We start from the raw sequence: 21,264 nt of genomic DNA, 5'->3' as shown, positions 1-21,264 counted from the left end.
AGAATCTTTCTTTCACTTTAGTAGCTTATCATTTATTTTATTAACCGGTAATAGCCATAGCCATAATTTAATCAAGTTACCAATTTTTTTAAAGTTTAAACATCTACTATATACAATTTTAATTATTTTGAAAAGTTAAAACATCTACTATAAATAATTTTAATTTTTTTAAATAAGTAACCTCCAAAATAAGATAAGTGTTTTTAAAAATACATTTATTAACTCGAACACAACAACATTACATCACAAACATCTACCAAATGGTGCGAGCTACAACTCCGTGGGCGGCGTAAGGGGACACAATGGGGGCGCTGTAGGCAGCTACAGCGGGAGCGGCGTATGCTGCAACAGCGGGAGCGGCAAGAGTCCTTCCGGTGGCGATGGTTCCTGAGGGTCCTGCTACTACGGTTTGTTCACCGACTAATCCAGCGCCTACTACGGGAGTAGAATAGGCAGACACTACAGGGGCGGAATAGGCGGAGACCAGGGGGGCGGCGGGCAAAATTCCGGCACTGGCGGCAGCGAAGAGAGCGAAGAATGCAACAAGCACCTAATTGATAATGAGTATGAATATTAATTTTAGTTACCAAATAATTAATAATACTTACGAAGGAGTTCATTGTGATGTATGTTTGGTTTGCAGTTTCTTAGAATCAACTGATGTTGTTCATTGGTAGACTAGTTGCTTATATACAAGAGCTTTTCGTAGGTTAACCTTGTTTTTAGGACGGTATGTAAATTAATATGTCAGTGGTACCGGAGGTACGAGTTTTGTTACTAAGCTATCAGTAGCAGTTCCCTTAAAAAATATAGCAGGAAGTTGAAGGTTTTTTCGCATGTTAATAGATATTGTGTAGGACATTAAAATTAGCATATATTTTAATCAAATATTTAGATAAGTATATTACAGTTCTGCTATTTATGAGAACAAATGACATATTTATTATCAGCTTTCAACGTTTCAGACAACGATTTCGACATATTTATTACCCATTATTTTTCCTCAACAATATTCGAATATAACATTATAATGTTCTTCATCTTTCAAAATTGGTTGGAACAATAATTGAGTTAATTTTGAACCAAATTAAGAAACAATATACTAGGTGGACGGAAGTCATGGAAAAAAGTATTATCCTTTTTAGTTTTTAATCTTTCGAAACTATTTGTTCCTTCATCAGGAATATCTGCAAGTGAATATATAATTAGATAACCTGTTAAGTTAAAAAACAACATTTAAATCAGGTACTTGCTGATTGAGAATTTAATTTGAAGTTAACAATATGAGTTGTGTCATTAAATGGGGTATAAATTATAGTATAAAACTGTTAAATATTAAAATAACATGTTTAAAAATAATAACATTCTAAATATTATAGGTTTATTTGCTAAATGCGGGATTAGATGTGAAATCGAAACAGTGGCCAATTTATCAGTCATGCGTGATATGGCTGGAAGATAAGAAATGTGAAAAAAGTTTTATGCCTCACTGTACAGGATGTCCGTCAAGCCCTGGTCCCTATTATTGTTGAAATATTGATTTAATTAAAATGTGTAGATTATACTAAGACCATCGAATCTGAAACTGCGCTTGAATTCTTAAAAAGCTTGAAAACAAAAAATAATACCTAATACTTTTTTTCCATGACTATTTCCCCATCCAGCTAGAATTTTGTTTCAATATACAAGGTGTCCAGTTCATGTTTCAAAAAAACTTGTGTGCAAGTTTTTCAAGGGAATGTAATGGAGGTAGTTCATGTAATGTTTTTTTCTCAGACTCCCGGTTTTCGAGATACAATGTGTGTTGAAGTTGTTACTTTCCAAATGGTTTTCCTTCATTATCTTTAAATCGGCTAAAGATAAAAATGTCAAAATTTGTACACGAGTAAACATCAACTGTGTATTAAGAATAATGTGCAAAGGGTTTCTTTCAGAAAAACAATGTTGGCAATACGTTTAATTGAAGGGGTACAATCGGAAATTGGTATGTTAAAAGTTAAAATTAGTTTTACAATTTTTTTTGTACTTCTAGAAATTCGCTATCATGTACCATTTTCGAGAAAAATAAAGTGTCATTTTTTGCTCACATAAAGTGGCATAAGTACATTAACAGAATATTAAATTGAAAAAGGACGTTACCATTGAATGAATTGAAGACATTTAGCTACCAACAATCTTTGCATTTAGGAATACAATTTTAATTTCTTAAGTATCACATAAAACAGTTAAATTATAAAACATTTTATTAACTTAAAGAAATTAAAAAATTAAAATTCATTTTAAGTTTCAGCTTGTATAGAGTAACATTTAGAAAATCAAAATAATCAACTTTTGGCAATTAATTATCTATTAATAACTTATTTTAGATTTTATAAACTACTACACTATCACTACTAAAGCAAACAATTATTGAATGGACTGAATTATTAAACAGAAAAATATTAGGAAAAAGACTCGGAGACAGACAGTACAAAATAGCTGCACAATTAAAAAAAAAGAGCAAAACTCGAAATACTGCAGTAAATGCTGAAATTGTCCCCCATTTGCTTCTATGCAACTTCATTTTTCTCGAAAATGGTACATGCGACCGAATTTCGACAAGTATAATTTTTTTTTGTAGTATGTTTTAGAGTTTACAAAAACGTTTAAAAATGTAACAAATTTTTACTCTTAACATATTATTTTTTTTTCAATTGTACCCCTCCAATTATCTGTATCGACGACACTGCTTTTCTGAAATAAACCATTTGCCACATTATTCTTAACCCACAGTTCATTACTCGTGTACAAATTTTGAGATTTTTATTTTTAGCCGATGTGAAGATAATTAAAGAAAACCATTTGGAAAGTAACAACTTCAACACACTGTATCTTGAAAACAGGGCGTCTAAAAAAACGTTACATGAACTACCTCCATTATTTGAGGAACTTGCACACAAGTAACACCCTGTATATTAAAATATATTTATATATTTGAGATTTAAAACAAATAAAGCATCTATCTATTCATATCCGTAAATGTTTGACTGTTAATTCCACATAATTTTAAGGTTACTGACTATTTCAAAAATTGGATCAATGAATTTAATTTCTAATGTTATTTCGGAGAAAAAAAGCACATCTCTCAGTAATAACTGAATCTTAATATTTCTCTAAAACTATTCACATCACATACAGGAATTTTATTTACTCTGTAGGTACTTATCATACTAAAAAAATGACTGGCGTAGAAATTAATTTTTTTTGGTGGGGGGGATGTAAATTTTTCTAATTCTTCGGATAATCAAGCAATTCTACCAAAATTTCTTCTGTTAGTTTCTCTACATGTAAAATTATGTTTCGAATACAAAATTTGTGTACATGTTTATTGTGAAACGGATAATTTTAGAGATATTTTTTAATTATTCATCACTGCTGTAAGCTTCTTGAAATTTAAAACATAACTTTAAAATCAAAGACACAATAAAAATTAAATGCAAAGTGTTACATTTTTCTACAAAACTGGCATTTTTTAGTTATTTATCAGGTATATCTAATTTCACAATTGAAAACACTAAATATATGTTGTCTAAATACTGATTAGTGACTGATTAGGTATGTAGGGATGAACATATAGATATTTGGAAATACATATTACAGTTTATAGAAATTTACCTAAGAATAAGTACTGAAATCTAATATGGCCAATGAAAAATTTAAAATCATGAATGATAGTATTCCCTATATTTTTTCAAAAGCAGCTAGATGTACTGTCTTTAATTATTATTTATTCGTGGCATAGTTTTTTTTCTCTTTTTACTTGATTCTTTGGCAAAATGTGAAACAAAGTAATAAATACATATTAATCAAACGTATCCTTGCTCCAAAAGGATACGTTTGATTTGATTTGGTAAGTTTGATACGAGGAAAAAGCAGATATAGGTATGTGAAAGAGAAGTATCATTCCCGATTTTGAGAAAGAAAAGAGGATGATTATCACAACGTTGATTAACTCACATATGCGGTTTTATTGGCCAGTTTTTTTTTCAGTATGATATTTTTGGCTAGGCAAAATAGCTTCATAAAGTAACCATTAACTGATCGTTTTGTCGCAAGGGTTTCTCTAATTAATTTTTTAAAATAAACGGAAAAGCAACTAGGTGCATTAAAAAAAATATAAAATCTATCTACTTTACTTAAACTAGCTGAAATATTAAAAAAAAATTTTTTTGAAAATTATATTTATTTTCTACAACACATTACATCACAAAGATCTACCAGATGGTGCGAGCTACAACACCTGGGGCGGCATAAGAGGACACGATGGGAGCGCTGTAGGCAGCCACAGCAGGGGCGGCGTATGCTGCAACAGCGGGGGTGGCAAGGGTCCTTCCGGTAGCGATGGTTCCTGAGGGTCCTGCTACTACGGTTTGTTCACCGATTAATCCAGCGCCTACTACGGGAGCAGAATAGGCAGACACTACAGGGGCGGAATAGGCGGACACCAAGGGCGCCCCTGGCAAAATTTCGGCGCTGGCGACAGCGAAGAGGGTGAAGAATGCAACAAGCACCTAATTCAAAACGTATATATAAGTAATAATTTCGGTTACGAAGTAATTAAAATACCTACGAAGGAGTTCATTGTGATGTATGTTTGGTTTGCAGTTTCTTAGAGTTAACTGATGTGGTCCGTCAGTGAATTATGTGCTTTTATACGATAGATTTTCGCAGGTTAGCCTTGATTTTAGGATAATATGTAAATCAAGTGAGTCAATGGTGCCGGTTATAGTATAGTATTTGTGCGTAGACTTCTGGTAGCGATTGCGATAAATTTATAATGGGAAACTCGACCGTTTTATCTTTATTGTCAAATTTATAAAATAGGCATGGCATTAATTTAAATATCCACGTGTATTTACTCATTTGGTATACAAAAATTAATTGCAGATTAACAAATTATCGTCCTTAAGATTGTCAATCAAAAATTATTAATTAAGAGGCATGAAACTATATTTGCCTCAAATGATGTTTAATTAAGAAGAGTTTTATAAAAATTGGTACTCTATTTGTTTAAATTTGTTAAATAGCTTTGCTGGTATGTTCTTGGTGTAACTCCTTTGCATAGCATGTTTTCTTATATTGACTCAAATATATTTGTTGTAAGGAGATAATAGTCTTTTTCAAATTAAAAGGGGTTTATCATTTTTTGTATTAATGAATAGACGGAAATATACTTATATTTTTTCAATTAGTCGTATTAGATACACTCTAAGAAATTTTGTTGCCACAACTGAAATTATGATTAATATGATCACATTATATTGTTAAAATAGGGACAAACATGTCATATAGTTAAACTAGCAAAATATGATAACCCTGGCATTGTCAAATTAACAATAAATTATGGTAATAGACACGACATCCAGACTGTTTATGATAACTATATGTTAGTTTATTATTACCATATATCAGTGGTTAATGCAACTATATTATTCATTAGGGGCGAGTATGTATTCCAGCATTTCTAGCAATGTAAGTATTCCCTTTATACTATTTTAATTTTTTTTATATTAACTTTAACGATCCAGTATTGTCTCTACAAATGAATGTATTTTGTTACCACAACAGTATGATTTTAGCGTTCAGAACAATATGAAATTGTTAACAAGTAGTAACTTCAAATAAATATTTGAGTATTGTGTTCTATGGAGAAAATCCTACAAGAAACAATCGATTAATTTGACAAATCCAGTGTATATTGAAAACCAATCGAGTTAGCCATAGTTTGTACATTAAACTAAGCCCGAAAAAAAGGAACATGGAACACGTATAGTCTATTATCTGCAATACCAAAAAATATATGTGCCAAGTAAATCTGTTGTAATGTACCTACTTACCAAACAAATATCAATTTGAAAATAAGTGAATTTATACCTATTTGTCGTTTTACCACAGAAATGAAAGAAAAATCTTCTTTACAACGGACATTAACCCCGATTTAGTAACTATGCAACAGGTGATGCCACGCTAACACGTCGGACATAATCCTACTAATACTAACTACGTAGTACATACGGTAGGATAAATGTGGAAATTATACCTACCTTCAAATTTCCCTATTAAATGAGGCAATACCCAATCATTTAATATTTTGGCCTTCATAACGTTCATATTTTACACAATAATATTATTGTCAAATTCAACATAAATATTATTATTAGAATCATATTTTATCAACAATATTATTATTGCTATAATAAATATTTACGATATATTGTTTTGATTTCTATAATTTCAGTTGATCCAAATATAAATTTTTCTAAAAAACAGTATTATAAATTTAACGATATATATTTTTTAGAGTGTATATTAAAACGTTATTCAATTGATCAAGATATTACAAGTCGCCATATTAGTGCAATATTTTTAAATCTTTCAATATACCGACCAATTTGTTTGTTTCATCGTCTCCAATTTCTTAATCTATTTATTAAAGGTCAATCAAGTCAATTATAATCTTGATTAATTGACTGGGTTAAAAATTGGTAGAATACTATAAATTGCCAGGTTTTGATGAATATCAACTGTATAAGTAGCTAATGATGTAATGGGAAACAACTACTCTGCGTGCTATAGCTCCGTCTATATTAGATATTCATCTAGTAAGCAGTTATGATCATTGGTCTGCAGAATCACCTGACATAGTCAGATTTCAAACTTATTAGTTCTCGTCAGTATGCCATAGGTGAGACGACCAATGAACGATTTCGCTATTTGAATGTATATATATCTACTACTACTACTGCTACTGCTTCAGTGTAGGTTATATCTCACTCACACTCAAACTACTCAGTGAGAACACGAACATAAAAATAATGTCTATTGATACGCGAACCCTCAGTTGAATAACCATTGAAATGTCCGGCTAATCCGTGTTATTTTCAACTAGAGTTTTGACACCATTTTACGGTTTTTCAAAACTACAATAACTCTCTTTTGAATCCTAATAACTTCATAGTTTGGAGCTATTTATAAACTAACATCCAAGCTGTACGAAATTTGTTGAGACAAAGTTCCAAGAAGACCTCTGCGTCGCTTTCTTGGAATTAACCACATTCAACACCAGAGGTATAAAGACATTGGCGGCGTTGAGTTCACCGTAGCAACTTATAGTACATACTGTGCTTTGCAGTAGACGTATTTCTTCGTAAGTGTATATTGCCCTGTGCATTTTGAGTGTAATTTGTTATTAAAATGAATCAATGGAGGTGAAAAATAAAAGAAATCTTCCCAGTTCCCAGTCCAAGAGTATCGTATTTAACGTGTTTGTGTTTACCTTATATAGGTATATGAAAATAACGGGGAAAATTTCAAGGAAAATTGTCGCGGTAAATTGTTAAAGTAATTCCGATAACGGAGCTTTATTGACTTATTCTTTCCTTGGAATTTTATGACAACAAATATTGTATGGACTGTACAATTAATTTAATAAACCAGTTTCAGATTTCTTCTTTGACTTTAACAACAAATAATTTTGTGTATTAAATTTTTCTTGTTTTTATAACGTTTAATTGTAAATTTTACGTAACCTGCATGCATTTAACGTTTTACATTTCTTTAATGTTCCGTTGAAAATTCAAACCATTGAATTTTCAACCTTTAACGTTATACAGGGTAGCCCATCGAAAACGTACCGCAAAGCATGATTTTGGTGAGCCAAAAATTGTCCGCTTTTTGTTTCGTATTTAGATAGGCCACAAGAAGTTGTTAGATAACTGTCTTGTGACTTGTAGTTGAAGAGTACCAATACTGCCGAGTCTTTTAAATTTATTAATTATGGTGTACTCAATTCCAGAAAGAGTAGAAATTATTGAGCTTTTTTTCAAATGGGAAATCGGGTCGCTGAACTGTTCAACCAACGGCATCCTGAGAAACATGCGTCTGGAAAAATTGTTCGCGAATTGGTGGCCAAATTTCGCGAAACTGGCTCCGTTCATAACAAAAAGAGGCAGGTTGAAAATCTGGTACTAAATGAACCTACGGAAATAGCGGTATTGGGGCAAGTGGCAATGGATAGTACGCTGAGTGCAATGCAATTGGCTACTGCGACGGGAGAATTCGCAAATCAGAAAAAAAACAGCGAATTCTTTTGAAGGAATTTACCAAGCTAATACCGTAAGTTTTGAAGTAAAATTAAATCGATTTTCGCATTTCTCGTCAAAAATATTGTTTGTATTTTCAAAGCTGCATATTTTCTAAAATAATGGATCGATTTTCAAAAAGTAAGAATCGATGTATAGAGAATTAAAAGCCCTTTCTAATGACCCCCCACTTGACCCCCATTCCCATTTCAAAAAAATTAGGGGATAGCACCCCCCACTTAGGGGGTTGAAGATTTTGGTATGTGTTTTTGAGCCAAAAGTTGTCCCCCTCAGAAACAAATTTGACCTATTTTTGGATTTTGCCGAAAAGTTCTTTACTACCCTGTAATGCCCTGCGGTACGTTTTCGATGGGCTACCCTGTATAAGCCAAAACTATGTTAACCGAATGCCTCAAGTATTAAAAAAATATTGCATTCTTAAGCGATATTAAAATATAATTTGGATCTTGGTGAAATCCTGAAGATGCCTGCCAAAACATTAAATATGTGAAATATCAATTATTGTGTTTATTCTACAAAAATAAAACTTTGTGTTTATTATTCCTATAATAGGGCAATATCTGTATAACTATTTCTTTTTTTTCAAAATTACAAATAAACTGATATTTCAGTAATATTAATCATTTCTGTTCACTAATGTATTTAGATATGTTTTATGAATAATAAATATTTAACGTGACATCTCTAGTAGGAACCTAGGTAAGTGAAATTTTTACGCAGAAGCTTATTTTTTTATGTTTATGTTTATTTTCTTCCACAAAAAAACTACATCACAAGAATCTACCAAATGGTGCGAGCTACAACAGCGGGGGCGGCATAAGAAGATACAATGGGAGTGCTGTAAGCAGCAACAGCGGGAGCGGCATATGCTGCAACGGCGGGGGCGGCAAGGGTTCTTCCTGTGGCGATGGTTCCTGAGGGCCCTGCTACTACGGTTTGTTCACCGACTAATCCGGCACCTACTAGAGGAGCAGAGTAGGCAGATACGATGGGGGCGGCAGGCAACAAACCGGCACTGGCGACGGCGAAGAGAGCGAAGAATGCAACAAGCACCTAATTCCAAAATATGTATAAATAATTTCATTGGATGATAATAAAGTACTTACGGAGGAGTTCATTGTGATGTATGTTTGGTTTGCAGTTCCTAGAGTCAACTGATGTAGTCAGGAGCAGAACTGCTGTATTATATACTCAAGTTTTTCGCAGGGCAACCTTGTTTTTAGGATAATATGTAAATTAGGCAGTCAGCTGTACCGGAGGTACTATAATTGGCACACAAGTTATCAGTAACTATTATCTCCCAAACATAAAAAAAAATGCAGCTAGTGTTAGATTAAAAATATAGCAGCAAGCTTATATTATAATGTGTAGGTATGTCAATATACAGGGAAGTCATAATTATTTTTAATTGACCAATATTAATGGATATGTTGGTTAACAGAATGTAGCAACTATAGAACAAATTTATAGTAACACAGGAGGTAAATAAATAAGTGCAGATAAATTGAAGAGGTGGTCGCTTGTTAAAAATAAAGAAATGAGGATCTATCATTTAAAAAAACCTTGCTGTGAAATTTTGATTTCATTGAATAATTAGACAAAGTTACAAAAATGGACTTACGTTCTTACTTTTCCATTATCGAAAAAACATTTATTGGAAAATTTCTTCCCCTCCCGTTTCAAAAGATGGAACTAACCACCCCTACAAGTAATTTTTTGTAAAACTTCTTTCAGTCGTTAGATGGTCATTTAAATACCTTAGATAGTTTAAATTTACCTTTGATCTCTTTCATTTTTTCGTGAATGTAATAGTGCCATAGTGCACACATAGAATTATCCTTCGTGGGAGAACTTTTATTGCAATAAATGCGCATAAAAGCAAAAGAAAAGAAACTGAAAAATGGAAAACCATGAAGAATTTTGAGTTACTGCACATGAATCAGCAATGTGGTTTCTCAATTCCTGAATATTTTGCACATATACAAAAAAATCAGTAATATTTAAATGAGAAGGACAAAACTGAGGCTCGGCATGACCTAGTAGTAGTAGTAATAAAGGGGCGGCCTCAGCCTGTCAATTAGTCCACAAGTGGGCCCTTTTTGCCTACCCCGCCGCCCCATCACCTATCCATTCTCTGCCTCTGACCATCCTCGAACCTACTCGCCCTAATGAATGCCAGGATTTAGGTCCATGGAAGGTCTCTCACCTCAACCCCTTGCAGCTCTTCAGCACCAAAGACTTTATGTGTTATTCTCCCAAAGGCTGCACAATGTCCCAGAAGGTGGACAGGGGTGTCCTCCCCTTCCCCACATTTCGAGCTTAGAGAGTCCTCCTCAATTCCTATTAAACTTAATGCCTCCTAAGTCTGCAGTGACCTATCAGAACCCCCACCATTTGGTTTAGGGCTCTTCGACTAAGACTCTCGCCATCTCGTCTTGGATTTGCTAGGTCCATGTATAAAATATGGGCCTGCCTACATTCTCTATTTCTCCTCCAATGCTGACCTAAAGTTTGATAGGCCCATTTATTGAGGACCCCATTGATGCTGCCTCGTGTGATACCTAAGATTGGTTCAAGTCTGGCCAGGTCCCCTGGATCCGAGACGAGCTAGTTGATCAGTCCTCTCATTACCAGGGATACCCATATGGCCTGGGACTCAAACCAACTCTACCTCTCTTCGTCTGGCCAATGACTCTAGAGCGTCTCCACATTCCTGAACAAGGGCAAACCTAGTCCTCGGGGAGCTAACCGCTCGGAGCGCGGCTTGACTGTCGGAGCAGATAAAAATCTTCTCCTTTACACAATTCCTTACCTCCTTCAGCATGACCTAACAATCTGAATATGTTACATTACAACAAACAGAAAATAGTCATTGTATTACATTTAAATGGGCGGGAGACCTATCATGCATAAAACCAAAGCTGAGATCTGCCACCTAGAGGTACATTTTCAACTATGTCTTCACTAAAGTCATTGTACGTATATCTATTAAATCTAGGGGGACGAAATTGTGGACCAATTAAGAGATCTCCAAAAATTCTAGTCCATACCTTTAGAGAAAACTGATTATCTTCTGTCTGTATGTGTTAAATATGATCATTAATTATATTATCGATGATGCTCTTGAAAAAATTGACTTCGCCTGTAAACAATATCTGTGCCACAAACTCACGATTTTGCCCAATCTTTTCTAGAATCCAATGCAAAAGTGCAAAATTCTGTGAAAAGAGATAAATGTGAATTGTGATAAATTTTATTCTTTTAAAGTGGCCCATAGTTGCAACGTTGCAACAGTAGTTAGTAAGGCATTTTTTTCTAATAACGACAATTTCACGTTCAAAGCATACCACCAAGTCACCACCAATCAGTCTTGTATTATTTTATCCATTCCGACCCTATTCGTATAAACCATCTACAAATCTCTCTTAGTTTGAAATGATTCCATCTAAAATTTCTGTGTTTATTTACAACTATCAACTCTTAAAAATTGCATAATAGCATAGAGCTGTAGTGCTAGCTATTTGGAGATATTACTAATAGGTACTTTTTAATATATAACTCCTTCCGGTGTACGTCAGGGTTCTGTTCTGGAGCCATTATAATTTAATATATTTATAAACTTAAAAATTAAAATATGACTGATGTACCTTGTTTGCTTTATGCTGATGATTCTAAAATGTTGAACATTGTTCACTACAGGTAATACTTTAAAAAAAACTGTAGGCGGCTTCAGGATGATTTACGTAGGCTAATTATCCAGATGGTGCATAGAAAATAGGCGCCACTCAGTGCGACAAAGTGTAACGTTATGTCATTTACTCGCATATTATCTCCTCTTATTTTCAAATTATAATTTAAACAGTGTGTTCATGTTATTTTAAAGACCAGACACGTTCCAAAATCCTTCCTCACAAGCAGCTATTATCGATAAGACACTTACAACACTAGGTTTCATTTTACGAAGCTGCCGCAATTTTATTAACTTGGAAATCCTTTACTATGATATTGTTGTCCTCTATATTTTATGTGTAAAATTCTTAAGTGTTGCAGTGACATTGGCATTTTTAGTTGTCTTGAATAGTATTTTAAACATTAATTTTACTAGTTTTACTGTTGGATTTTCTTACGTTGTTGTGTTTTTTATGTATGTTATATTATTTCCATTCTGCACCCTGTTGTTCTGTAATTCGGTGTACAGCTGTAAAACAGTTATTGTCAAATAAATAAATATTTCAAACAAACGTGACTTCATATAATTAATTCTGACAAGTCCCATTGTTTTGACGTGAGCGTCTTGTATACGCTAACGGTTACTACATTCTCCCTTGTATGTTTTCTTTAAACATTTTATATTTCAGAACTTCGTAAAATGCCCTGCTCAGAAAAAATTTCATAGTAGGTTATATAAAATTGCTCCAACACCTATTTCTTTATCGAATTATATGAGTGAAAGTCTTCATCCCAGTATATTAAATTATATTTTCAGGAGGAAATCAAGGAAACGCGACTACTTGTGTTGACGAAGATTTGACTTTTATTGCATCATATTATAATATATGCACCCGGAAGATAAAATTACAGCTCGAAATTTTGGTATAAATAGAATAGATCGAAGATTTATCACCAGTTTACTGTTACTACCGTAAATCGAAACAACTACATCAAAATGAAATTCTTCGTAAGTACAAATATTGATTTTAAACCATTCCAATTAAATTTAAAAAAAGATACTTATTCTAAAAAGCTTTCCATAAAATCGATGACATCATATTTCGCAATTAGATTGCTTTGATTACCTTCAACTAATAAAATAATTATTTGGTCGTCTATAAAATTTCAGATTATTTTTGTAGTTATAAACCTCCTTATTAAAAAATGAGTAACCTGCTGAGTTTTCTATATTAAATTCTACAATTTGCGGCAAAAATCTCAAATAAATGATCTTAAAATTGCCTTAAAGGTGTCGATCAAAAGAAATTAATTTCTAGTTGTACACCTAACACTAATAAAACACTATTTTCTGTTATAATTTTAGGCTTTTGTTGCTTTCTTCGCCTTCTTGGCTGCAGCACACGCTTCAGTGCTTGCTCCAGCTGTAGTGTCCGCCTACTCTGCTCCAGTCCTCGCTGGTGGTTTGGTTGGTGAACAGACCGTAGTAGCTGGACCTTCTGGAACCATCGCCAGAACTATTGCCGGTCCAGGATTAGCCGCTCCCATTGTGTCCTCTTATGGTGCCCCTCTTGTAGCTCGCGCCCTTTGGTAAAATGTATGAATGAACTATGATGATGCAGGATAAAAACTATAATATCTAAATAAATTATTGAAAGAACCGTTGGTTTTAATTTTTTTACTCCTAGTTTTAAACATCGATACGTATATATCCCCACAGCTCCTACATAGTTCTCTAACTTACCACTCTTATAATCCCACAAATAAAAACACAAATATTTTCAGAAATGTATCAGTTTTTATTTCGAAAGATACAACGATATAAAGCCAATTTGCGAAAAATTTTTCTATTTTGACATGTTTTCTCGCCTTTTCTCTAATATAGGAATAAAGATATCAAGCGAATTGATAAAAAGTAAATTAAGCATTGGAAATAAGATTGCTACTGGTATTATTAACTGTTGATTGACTAATTAGATCTTCATCGAAATAATATGTAATATAATAAACATTATGAGTTAGCCAAAATGTCTTTTTTTCCAATACGAAAGACCCTACAAAGTCTTCTATCAGAGACTATTTCAACTGGATATTTTTATGTTTATTGTATATTTATATAATTACACTCACAAAATTATTATCCAGCTTGTAAATAGATATAAGGTGTAATTCGTTTAAATTTAAATTCTTCGTCTATGAAGATCACTTTTTATAATTTTACATTGAGTAGTGATGGAGTAAACTAAAAGTAAGTCTTACATATTTACTGTTTAATACTAAACTTTCTGAATGATAAATATTAAATAATATATTATTGCTACAAATGCACTGAAACAAATAAAAACATTTTATTTGAATATTAGCATGCCTTCATCAGCAAACTTATTTGACAGGTTAAAAGGAAACAAATCTATTAGTATTAATTTGTTTAATTTGTGCAAAACTTGTTTAATATTAGCTTTGTTTCTAGTGCATTAGAAACAGTTTCCAACAGCTAGACGCAATCGCATTTGATTCGGAATAATGAATTTTGAATCTTATGTAAACATTATACGAGTATAGGTATGCGCATGTGTCTGACTGTTGGAAACTGTTTTGTATAGCTCAATGGACAAAACTATTACCTCACACTACTTTGTGAGTTGCTTTCTTGCGCAAAAACTAGGAGCAGGAGTCCTACAAAGTACTGAAGCAAGCTCATACAAGCTATCTATGAAAAGTAACTAAAGGCAACAATGATTAAAGTTATATTTTCTAAAGTGAAGTGTATTGTTCCTATCACATTACAATAAGTAGGTACTTATCCTGGTATTTATAATATTGTGCAAGTGCAGTTTGTTTGGCGACAGTGATGGTACAAAAAAGAAACTGGAAAACTGGCGACTCTGATCAATGTATAGGTATCTAAATAACGCCTCTCTTAATATATACAGTTAATATAAAAAGAGAACAAGTTATTGGAAATTACAGTAAATTTATTTTTTTTAATGTATGGGCAATTCTTAATAATTAACATTATACTTTGTTTTCGTACATTTTGTTGTACTTAGGTAGCTACTTCGAGCTATTATAAAAAAAACTTATATAAAGATATTTTTATAAATTTAATGTATATGTTTTCAAATAGAAAGAAGTAACTAAACTTTTTAATTTTGACATGAAATATCTATATATTTTAAGTTATTATTTGGTGCCTATTTTATTGCAATTCAACTTTAAACTTTAGTGAAATAAAAAGACTCTCTTATAAACAAATTGTTTTATTTCTATCTTTACCTTAATATTTTCGCCAATGCCCAGTATGTATGGTAAAATGCTTGTTTCCTTAGTCAATTTTTTGTCACATTTACCTCATCTTGATATCTTTTGTCAGTTTCAATGTAATTTTCGTCTATTACCTATAATAAAATTACAACAAATGCAAAATTTCAAGTGTCATCAAAATATGGAAAAAATGTGATTTTTTTTATTTAATTAAAAAAGAATCTAGTTCTTATACCTACATTGGGTGCCCATATCTTACGTACAGCATAATATGTCATAAGTTAAATATACATATACTTATGCTACTCTAATGTTAGAAGCACATCAACTAACTGTAAACATTTAAAATTTGGTAGTAAACACAAAATTTAGTTAACTGTTAAATAACAATTTAACAATTGTCAAATATCAATAGAAGATATTCTTGAAATAAACAATATACAAGTAGACTTATAATATTTTACTGCAGTAAGATTTAAGATATTGAAATATCAAATACAGGGTGTTCCTAAATATCATGTACATAAGGGAGGGGGTAATTTTTTGGCTTATTTCATGACTAAAAGTTCATATAAACATAGGTCCACAAACGCTTCGTTACCGATCTACAGTGTTGAAATTTTAAGATTTTTTTAGTTTTTTCTCTAAAGCTCCCACAGTTTTTGAGATATTTAACCCAAATTTGGAATATAGGTTACGCTGTAGGGCTTACATCATTGGGCCAGAGTGATATTTTTTCGGGGTTTATGCCTCCTTTGCTGCCCCTGAACTTTTGTGCGGTGGGCCGCTGGTAGATTCTAAAATCAACATTGATTTTATGTTTTGTTGAGAAACTTTTTTGAGAAAAAAGTTATCGAGAAAAAAAATAAAAAACGATTTTATGTAATTAGATGAAATTTAAATTCTTAAAATGGTCCAGTAGGCGCTGGCTTTATTTAGATAATTTCTTGTTTCTATTAATTTTGACAGTTCACATTTGAAATCGTAACTTGGGTCTGCATATGTTTAAAAATTAAAGGTTTATGATATTATAAACTGTAAGGTGCAAAAGTGTTTTAAATACTCATTATAATCTCACAACAATGCCAAATTTTATGAATTTTGAAATGGGTCATCCCAGCTTTAATTTTTAACAGGTTGTGGCGAGTAAACTGTGTGTAAATTAATAGAAACAAGAGATTATCTAAATAAAGCCAGAGCCTATTGTATTGTATAACATTATATAACATGTATAATATTTACATAGAAGCTGGGCTTTGCAAGATTTTAAACTTATTACAAGTTACCCTTTAAATTACATGTTCTAAACGGTATTTAAACATAGGATTAGTTTAGGACAAATGCAAATGATTTATTGCAAACTAATGTTTCCCTCAATGTATTACAACTTTGTATCTATTAACTATTAAACTTCAACTGTGGATCCCTATGAAATATTCTCAATTTTGCAGCATTCTGTTAAATAAATTGAGAGTTAAATGATTAATAAATAATTCAGTAATTATTGCATATGTAAGGTGCAAGTAAAAAGTGATTTTTTGTGTTTTTTTTCGATTTTCTTACCACGTTGTTAAATTAATTCTTGAACAAATTTGTTTTGCATTAAACAAAATGTTTAATACAAAACAAATCTATTTTCTAATTTTCCCAACGTCATATACTCGTACATTCTATCGTAAATGACCACCGTAATCACTGTTCATAACATCCTTAGATAACTAAGATTTTTTTTTCGAGATAATTTACTAGTGTTGGATACATCGAATCTTTATTATGTTCATTTATATTACCAAAGGAATAAGAAACAAAGAAATATTATTAAAAAAATAGTTTAACTTGAAAGGTATTAAGCTAATGCAAATCAAGTTCAATTTCTTTTATTCGTATATGATGAAGTTACCTACATTTAGGTAAACCAAAAAGAAACTTCAATGACAATGTAATATACATTAGCATTCTAGCATCTATATAGATAAAGGTCATATATGTCATCATAGGTAAACAATCTTAGAAAAATTGGTAGAACTGACTTGAATTTGCATATAAGATTAAGTAAAAGTACGAAAACTGATATTAAAAATATATAATTAAAAAAATTTTCTCTTTTGTTTCAGGTGAGTTATTTTGGCGGTAAAGGCAATGGCGAACCCAAAAGGAAAGTTAAGGATAGATTAAGTATGCGTAAGGTTATTTTTTAAAATATCTTATGGAACTGATGTTCTGAAATTGAAAAATTATAATTCTTAAGCAAAACCCCTCTGGAACGAACACAGCAAAATTGCTTATTAGACTTGCTTACTACAGCTGTAAAAATATGAACATATTACACAGTGTATTACTTATATGTATGTATAGATAAGTAATACTTTAGGTAGATATTAAAGCCTTATTTATAATATGATCGTATTATTAAATTTGTTATTATTTCAAAAATAACACAGGCGCACAAACAAAATTTCAATGCCCAGTGGGTAGACCCCCTACCACTCCGTTTTTTGGGGTCGCTAAAACCGAATATGACCATAAAAAAGTATTTTTTGAACTGTAAATCCCCTCGCCTCTCACGAATCAGTGTGTTTTCTCAACCATAAGTTCCTTCACCCCTCACGATTGTTCAACCGGTGAACCCTATTATTTCTCACGAACTGTTAGGTTTTCACACGAACACCCCTTGGAAAGTTGAAAAATTACTCCGATTTCGGAAAGGCGAGGGGACTTACAGTTGGAAAAGTACCCTGAACTATGAAAGACGAGGATACTTGTCTCAAAAGTTACCCCGAATCACACCCCACTTGACTTTGTATGAAAATTGCCATTCCAACCCTCATAAGGGCGTGTATGTGGGTGGCAAATGGTGCTGAGGGTTGATGAGAGGGTTGAATTCGTTTTCGGTAGTCTTCTTCGTTTTCAGCAGCGTAGAAAACGTAGGCATAAACAACCCACTCGACTTTGTATGAAAATTGACACTTCAACCCACATAAAGGGGTGTATGGGGGTGGTAAAGTGACGTTAGTGGGTAACGAGGGGGTCTCATTCATTTTTGGTAGTCTTCTTCGTTCTTAGTGGCCCAGAAAACATAGGAATACTCACCCTACTCGACTTTGTATGAGAATTGACATTTCAACTCCCAGAAGGGGGTGTATGGGGGTGGTAACGGGAAAATGGCTAGTTAATTTTTTTTATATTTATATTCTGTTTCAGCGACCCTCTGGGTCTTGACATTTTCTTTTCGTGTGCCTGTGTAACTATATAACTTTTTTTGTGACAAATATACATGGTGCGATATATTGCACATTTGTGCATTTTTTTTTTTAACAAAATTATCTAAGTTATAGTAGATTTAAGGCTTTCACGGCCTGTGCTGCCTGTTCGGGTTTGTATGCTCTGGTTTATTTATGCCACCAGTTACAGACTTACATTGCAATTCCTTAGCCTTAACTAGGAACGTTTGACCTGTCTTTGTTGTTCTAGGGCAAGGCTCTGTGGGGGAGGACCCGCTATCAGAATACCTAGGCCTATTTTATTGTTAATTTCGAGTGGTGTTGTTTGTTCTAAGGTCGCTACAAGCGGAACTGCTCTTCAGACAATGGTGATTCTCTGAGACATTCTGCCGTGACCTTTGTAACTGGTCCAATGCTTCCACACGTTTCGCCGTTTTTCATCGTCGGCATTTTTAATAGTGACTCTGAAAAGGTTATGTCGCCATTGAGTCTTGATTCCTAGTTAAGGAACTTCAATATAAGTCTGAAAATTTGTGGCGACCATGGCATATTAAAGTCATATTTAGATATTACTAAATTCATCTTCAAATTTACGTACTGCGTAAATCATACATATCATAAATTAGCCTGTCAAACTTCGTCACTAGACTCCATCTTCAAAAACAAAGAAAAAGTTTGTGTAAAAATAGACACGAAAATTTCCTTTTCTAAGGCAGACTCTGAGGAATGTTTTCATAAAATATCTTCGGAACTTATAGAAACAAATAAATGAAATTTTAGAGATCTACTACTTTGTTCTCAATGAGATCGGTAGGTAACTATTTTAAAATTCGCTTTGGGAATAGGCCACAACTGATGAGTTGAAGGAAAAAACTGTCTCTACTGCCTTCATCGGACCTGCATTTATTTTAGAACTGTTTTCTTATTTCTAAAAAATAAAATCTGGTGGTAGGCTACTACGAAAGATTTGTTGACATGTTTTCATACGATGTGTAAATTTGAAAAAAATTATTTTACATGAAAATAGTACATCCTATCAAAGTCCAACAAGAGCACCTTTCTATTGTAAAAAAAAACAAAACAAAATATATAAAATTTCTGAAATAACTAACTAAAATTACCCATTACAGCCTTGAATAGTATTTAACCCCACTGCATTAGTTCCGACATATTGCTAAGCATATAGAGAAGAAAATATTTAGTAGTTCACTAAAATTTGATTTATTTCGGATAGAGCGTATTTTATGAGCTGCAGCTTTCTTAGGAAGCATTTCCAATCCTATATTACAATTTTTCTTATTTTGATTGTACAGGGTGATCGAGAATGATTGACCGTGCCGCCTCATACTGATCTTTGATGTGCGGCATACCAGTTTTTGATACCAATACTAGAATCATGGGCGCAGGTTGAGGGATTTTAATGGTAAACAAATAATTACGTTCAAACGTCAAATAAATTAGGTTACTGTCAAAATGGAAATTCATAATAAAAATATCAATTATTTAACAAAAATCAAAGTTATTTCACAAATTAAGCAATACTGATGGACCAATAAATGTTATTATTGTTATTATTATTAAAGAGGATGACAGAATCAAATGTAGGTTTAGCCTAACTTTTCCAAAATTCTTATTTCATTTACAATTAGAAAAACTTTTAAATCAAAGTTTGATGTAGCTAATTTTGAATAACGACTGTAAGTGCTTCAGCGATTTTATTTTTAAAACGTTATGAGTTAATTTTAAAACAGAAGCACTATTGTGGCTACATTCTTGGCATCTAAGACGATTCAGCTATACAGCGATACGCTGCAAGCTGCTGTTTTTCATCAAAGCAAACTGCTGTATGCTTATAAGACGACTATTTTGCAGCTACTGCTTTCACACTTCTGAATATCCAGCGCAAGCGATCCAGCCCAAAAATTTATGCTGAACATTTTAGTTAGCTGTCGAAATTCAGGAAAAGTGTCTTAAAAAAATTTGCTTCAAGCAAATGCAAGCAGTTGGAAGTGCTTGATTATGTTAGATGGTAGGATTGTCTGTATGACCGAGAGCAATAAACAACAGTTACATGCAATATATAATAACAGAGTAATTGGAATTTTTTCACATTTTATTGAATATTTTACCTTAAAATTACATAAAATCCATAAAAATATCTATATTTTTACAATAAATGTTCAATATGATGTCCATTGTTGTTCAAGCAGGTATTAATTCTTCTTTTCATATTATTAAATACATTCTGTAAAACATTTTGTGTAATACTCCTAATTTCGTTTGTAATTGCCTCTTGAAGTTCTTCAATCGTGTGTAACCGTTGAGCAAATACTGAATTTTTTAAAAAACCAAATAAATAATAGTCTAGGGGTGTAAGGTCAGGAGAACGTGGTGGCCATCTATCTCGACTAATTATTCGATCATCATAATACTCTCTAATCAACTCTAAAGTTTCGTTAGAGGTGTGAGCTGTTGCGCCATCTTGCTGAAAGTATCCATGATGGATTTCATCGTCGTGAAGTTCCTCAAAAAATGGTAACAATATTTGCTGCCGATATACCTGCCCAGTTACATTTTCACGGAAAAAATATGGTCCGATTATTCTTCTACGTGACATAGCTACCCAAACACCAAGTTTAATAGGGTGCAGAGTTGTTTCACGCAAAATATTAGGGTTTTCTGTGTTCCAAGAGCGATAATTTTGGGAGTTTACGTACCCACTTAAATGAAACCACGCTTCATCAGAAAAAAATGTTAGATCTAGAATATCGTCGTCATTCAGATTTTCGTTAAACCAATTACAGTATTGCACACGTTTTCCAAAATCTAACGGAAGTAGTTCCTGCACAACACTAACTTTATAAGGATGAAAATGCAACTTCTTTACTGCTTTATGGCATGATCCATATGATATTCCTATAAACAATTTAGGAATAATGATACAAATTTTAGAATAAATATTTGTTATT

The 21,264-nt window shown here is 32.6% G+C and overlaps 1 protein-coding gene across 1 annotated transcript; it reads right to left on the bottom strand.

The window, feature by feature from the left end:
* Positions 1–189: 189 nt before the first annotated feature.
* LOC108904603 (cuticle protein 16.5-like) lies at positions 190–9,296 on the bottom strand. The gene is made up of 5 exons (XM_018707228.1): positions 9,248–9,296; positions 8,936–9,194; positions 4,610–4,647; positions 4,268–4,550; positions 190–420 (listed from the first exon to the last, which is right to left on the bottom strand). The coding sequence occupies exons 1-5, from the start codon at positions 9,257–9,259 to the stop codon at positions 254–256; spliced, it is 759 nt and encodes a 252-aa protein (XP_018562744.1). The 5' UTR covers positions 9,260–9,296; the 3' UTR covers positions 190–253.
* Between the last annotated feature and the right edge of the window lie 11,968 nt (positions 9,297–21,264).

Source organism: Anoplophora glabripennis, unplaced genomic scaffold, assembly GCF_000390285.2.
Source record: "Anoplophora glabripennis isolate ALB-LARVAE unplaced genomic scaffold, Agla_2.0 scaffold8, whole genome shotgun sequence".
Classification (NCBI taxonomy): domain Eukaryota; kingdom Metazoa; phylum Arthropoda; class Insecta; order Coleoptera; family Cerambycidae; genus Anoplophora; species Anoplophora glabripennis.
Note: the sequence above shows the minus strand (reverse complement) of the source record. Positions and strands in the feature narration are given on the sequence as shown.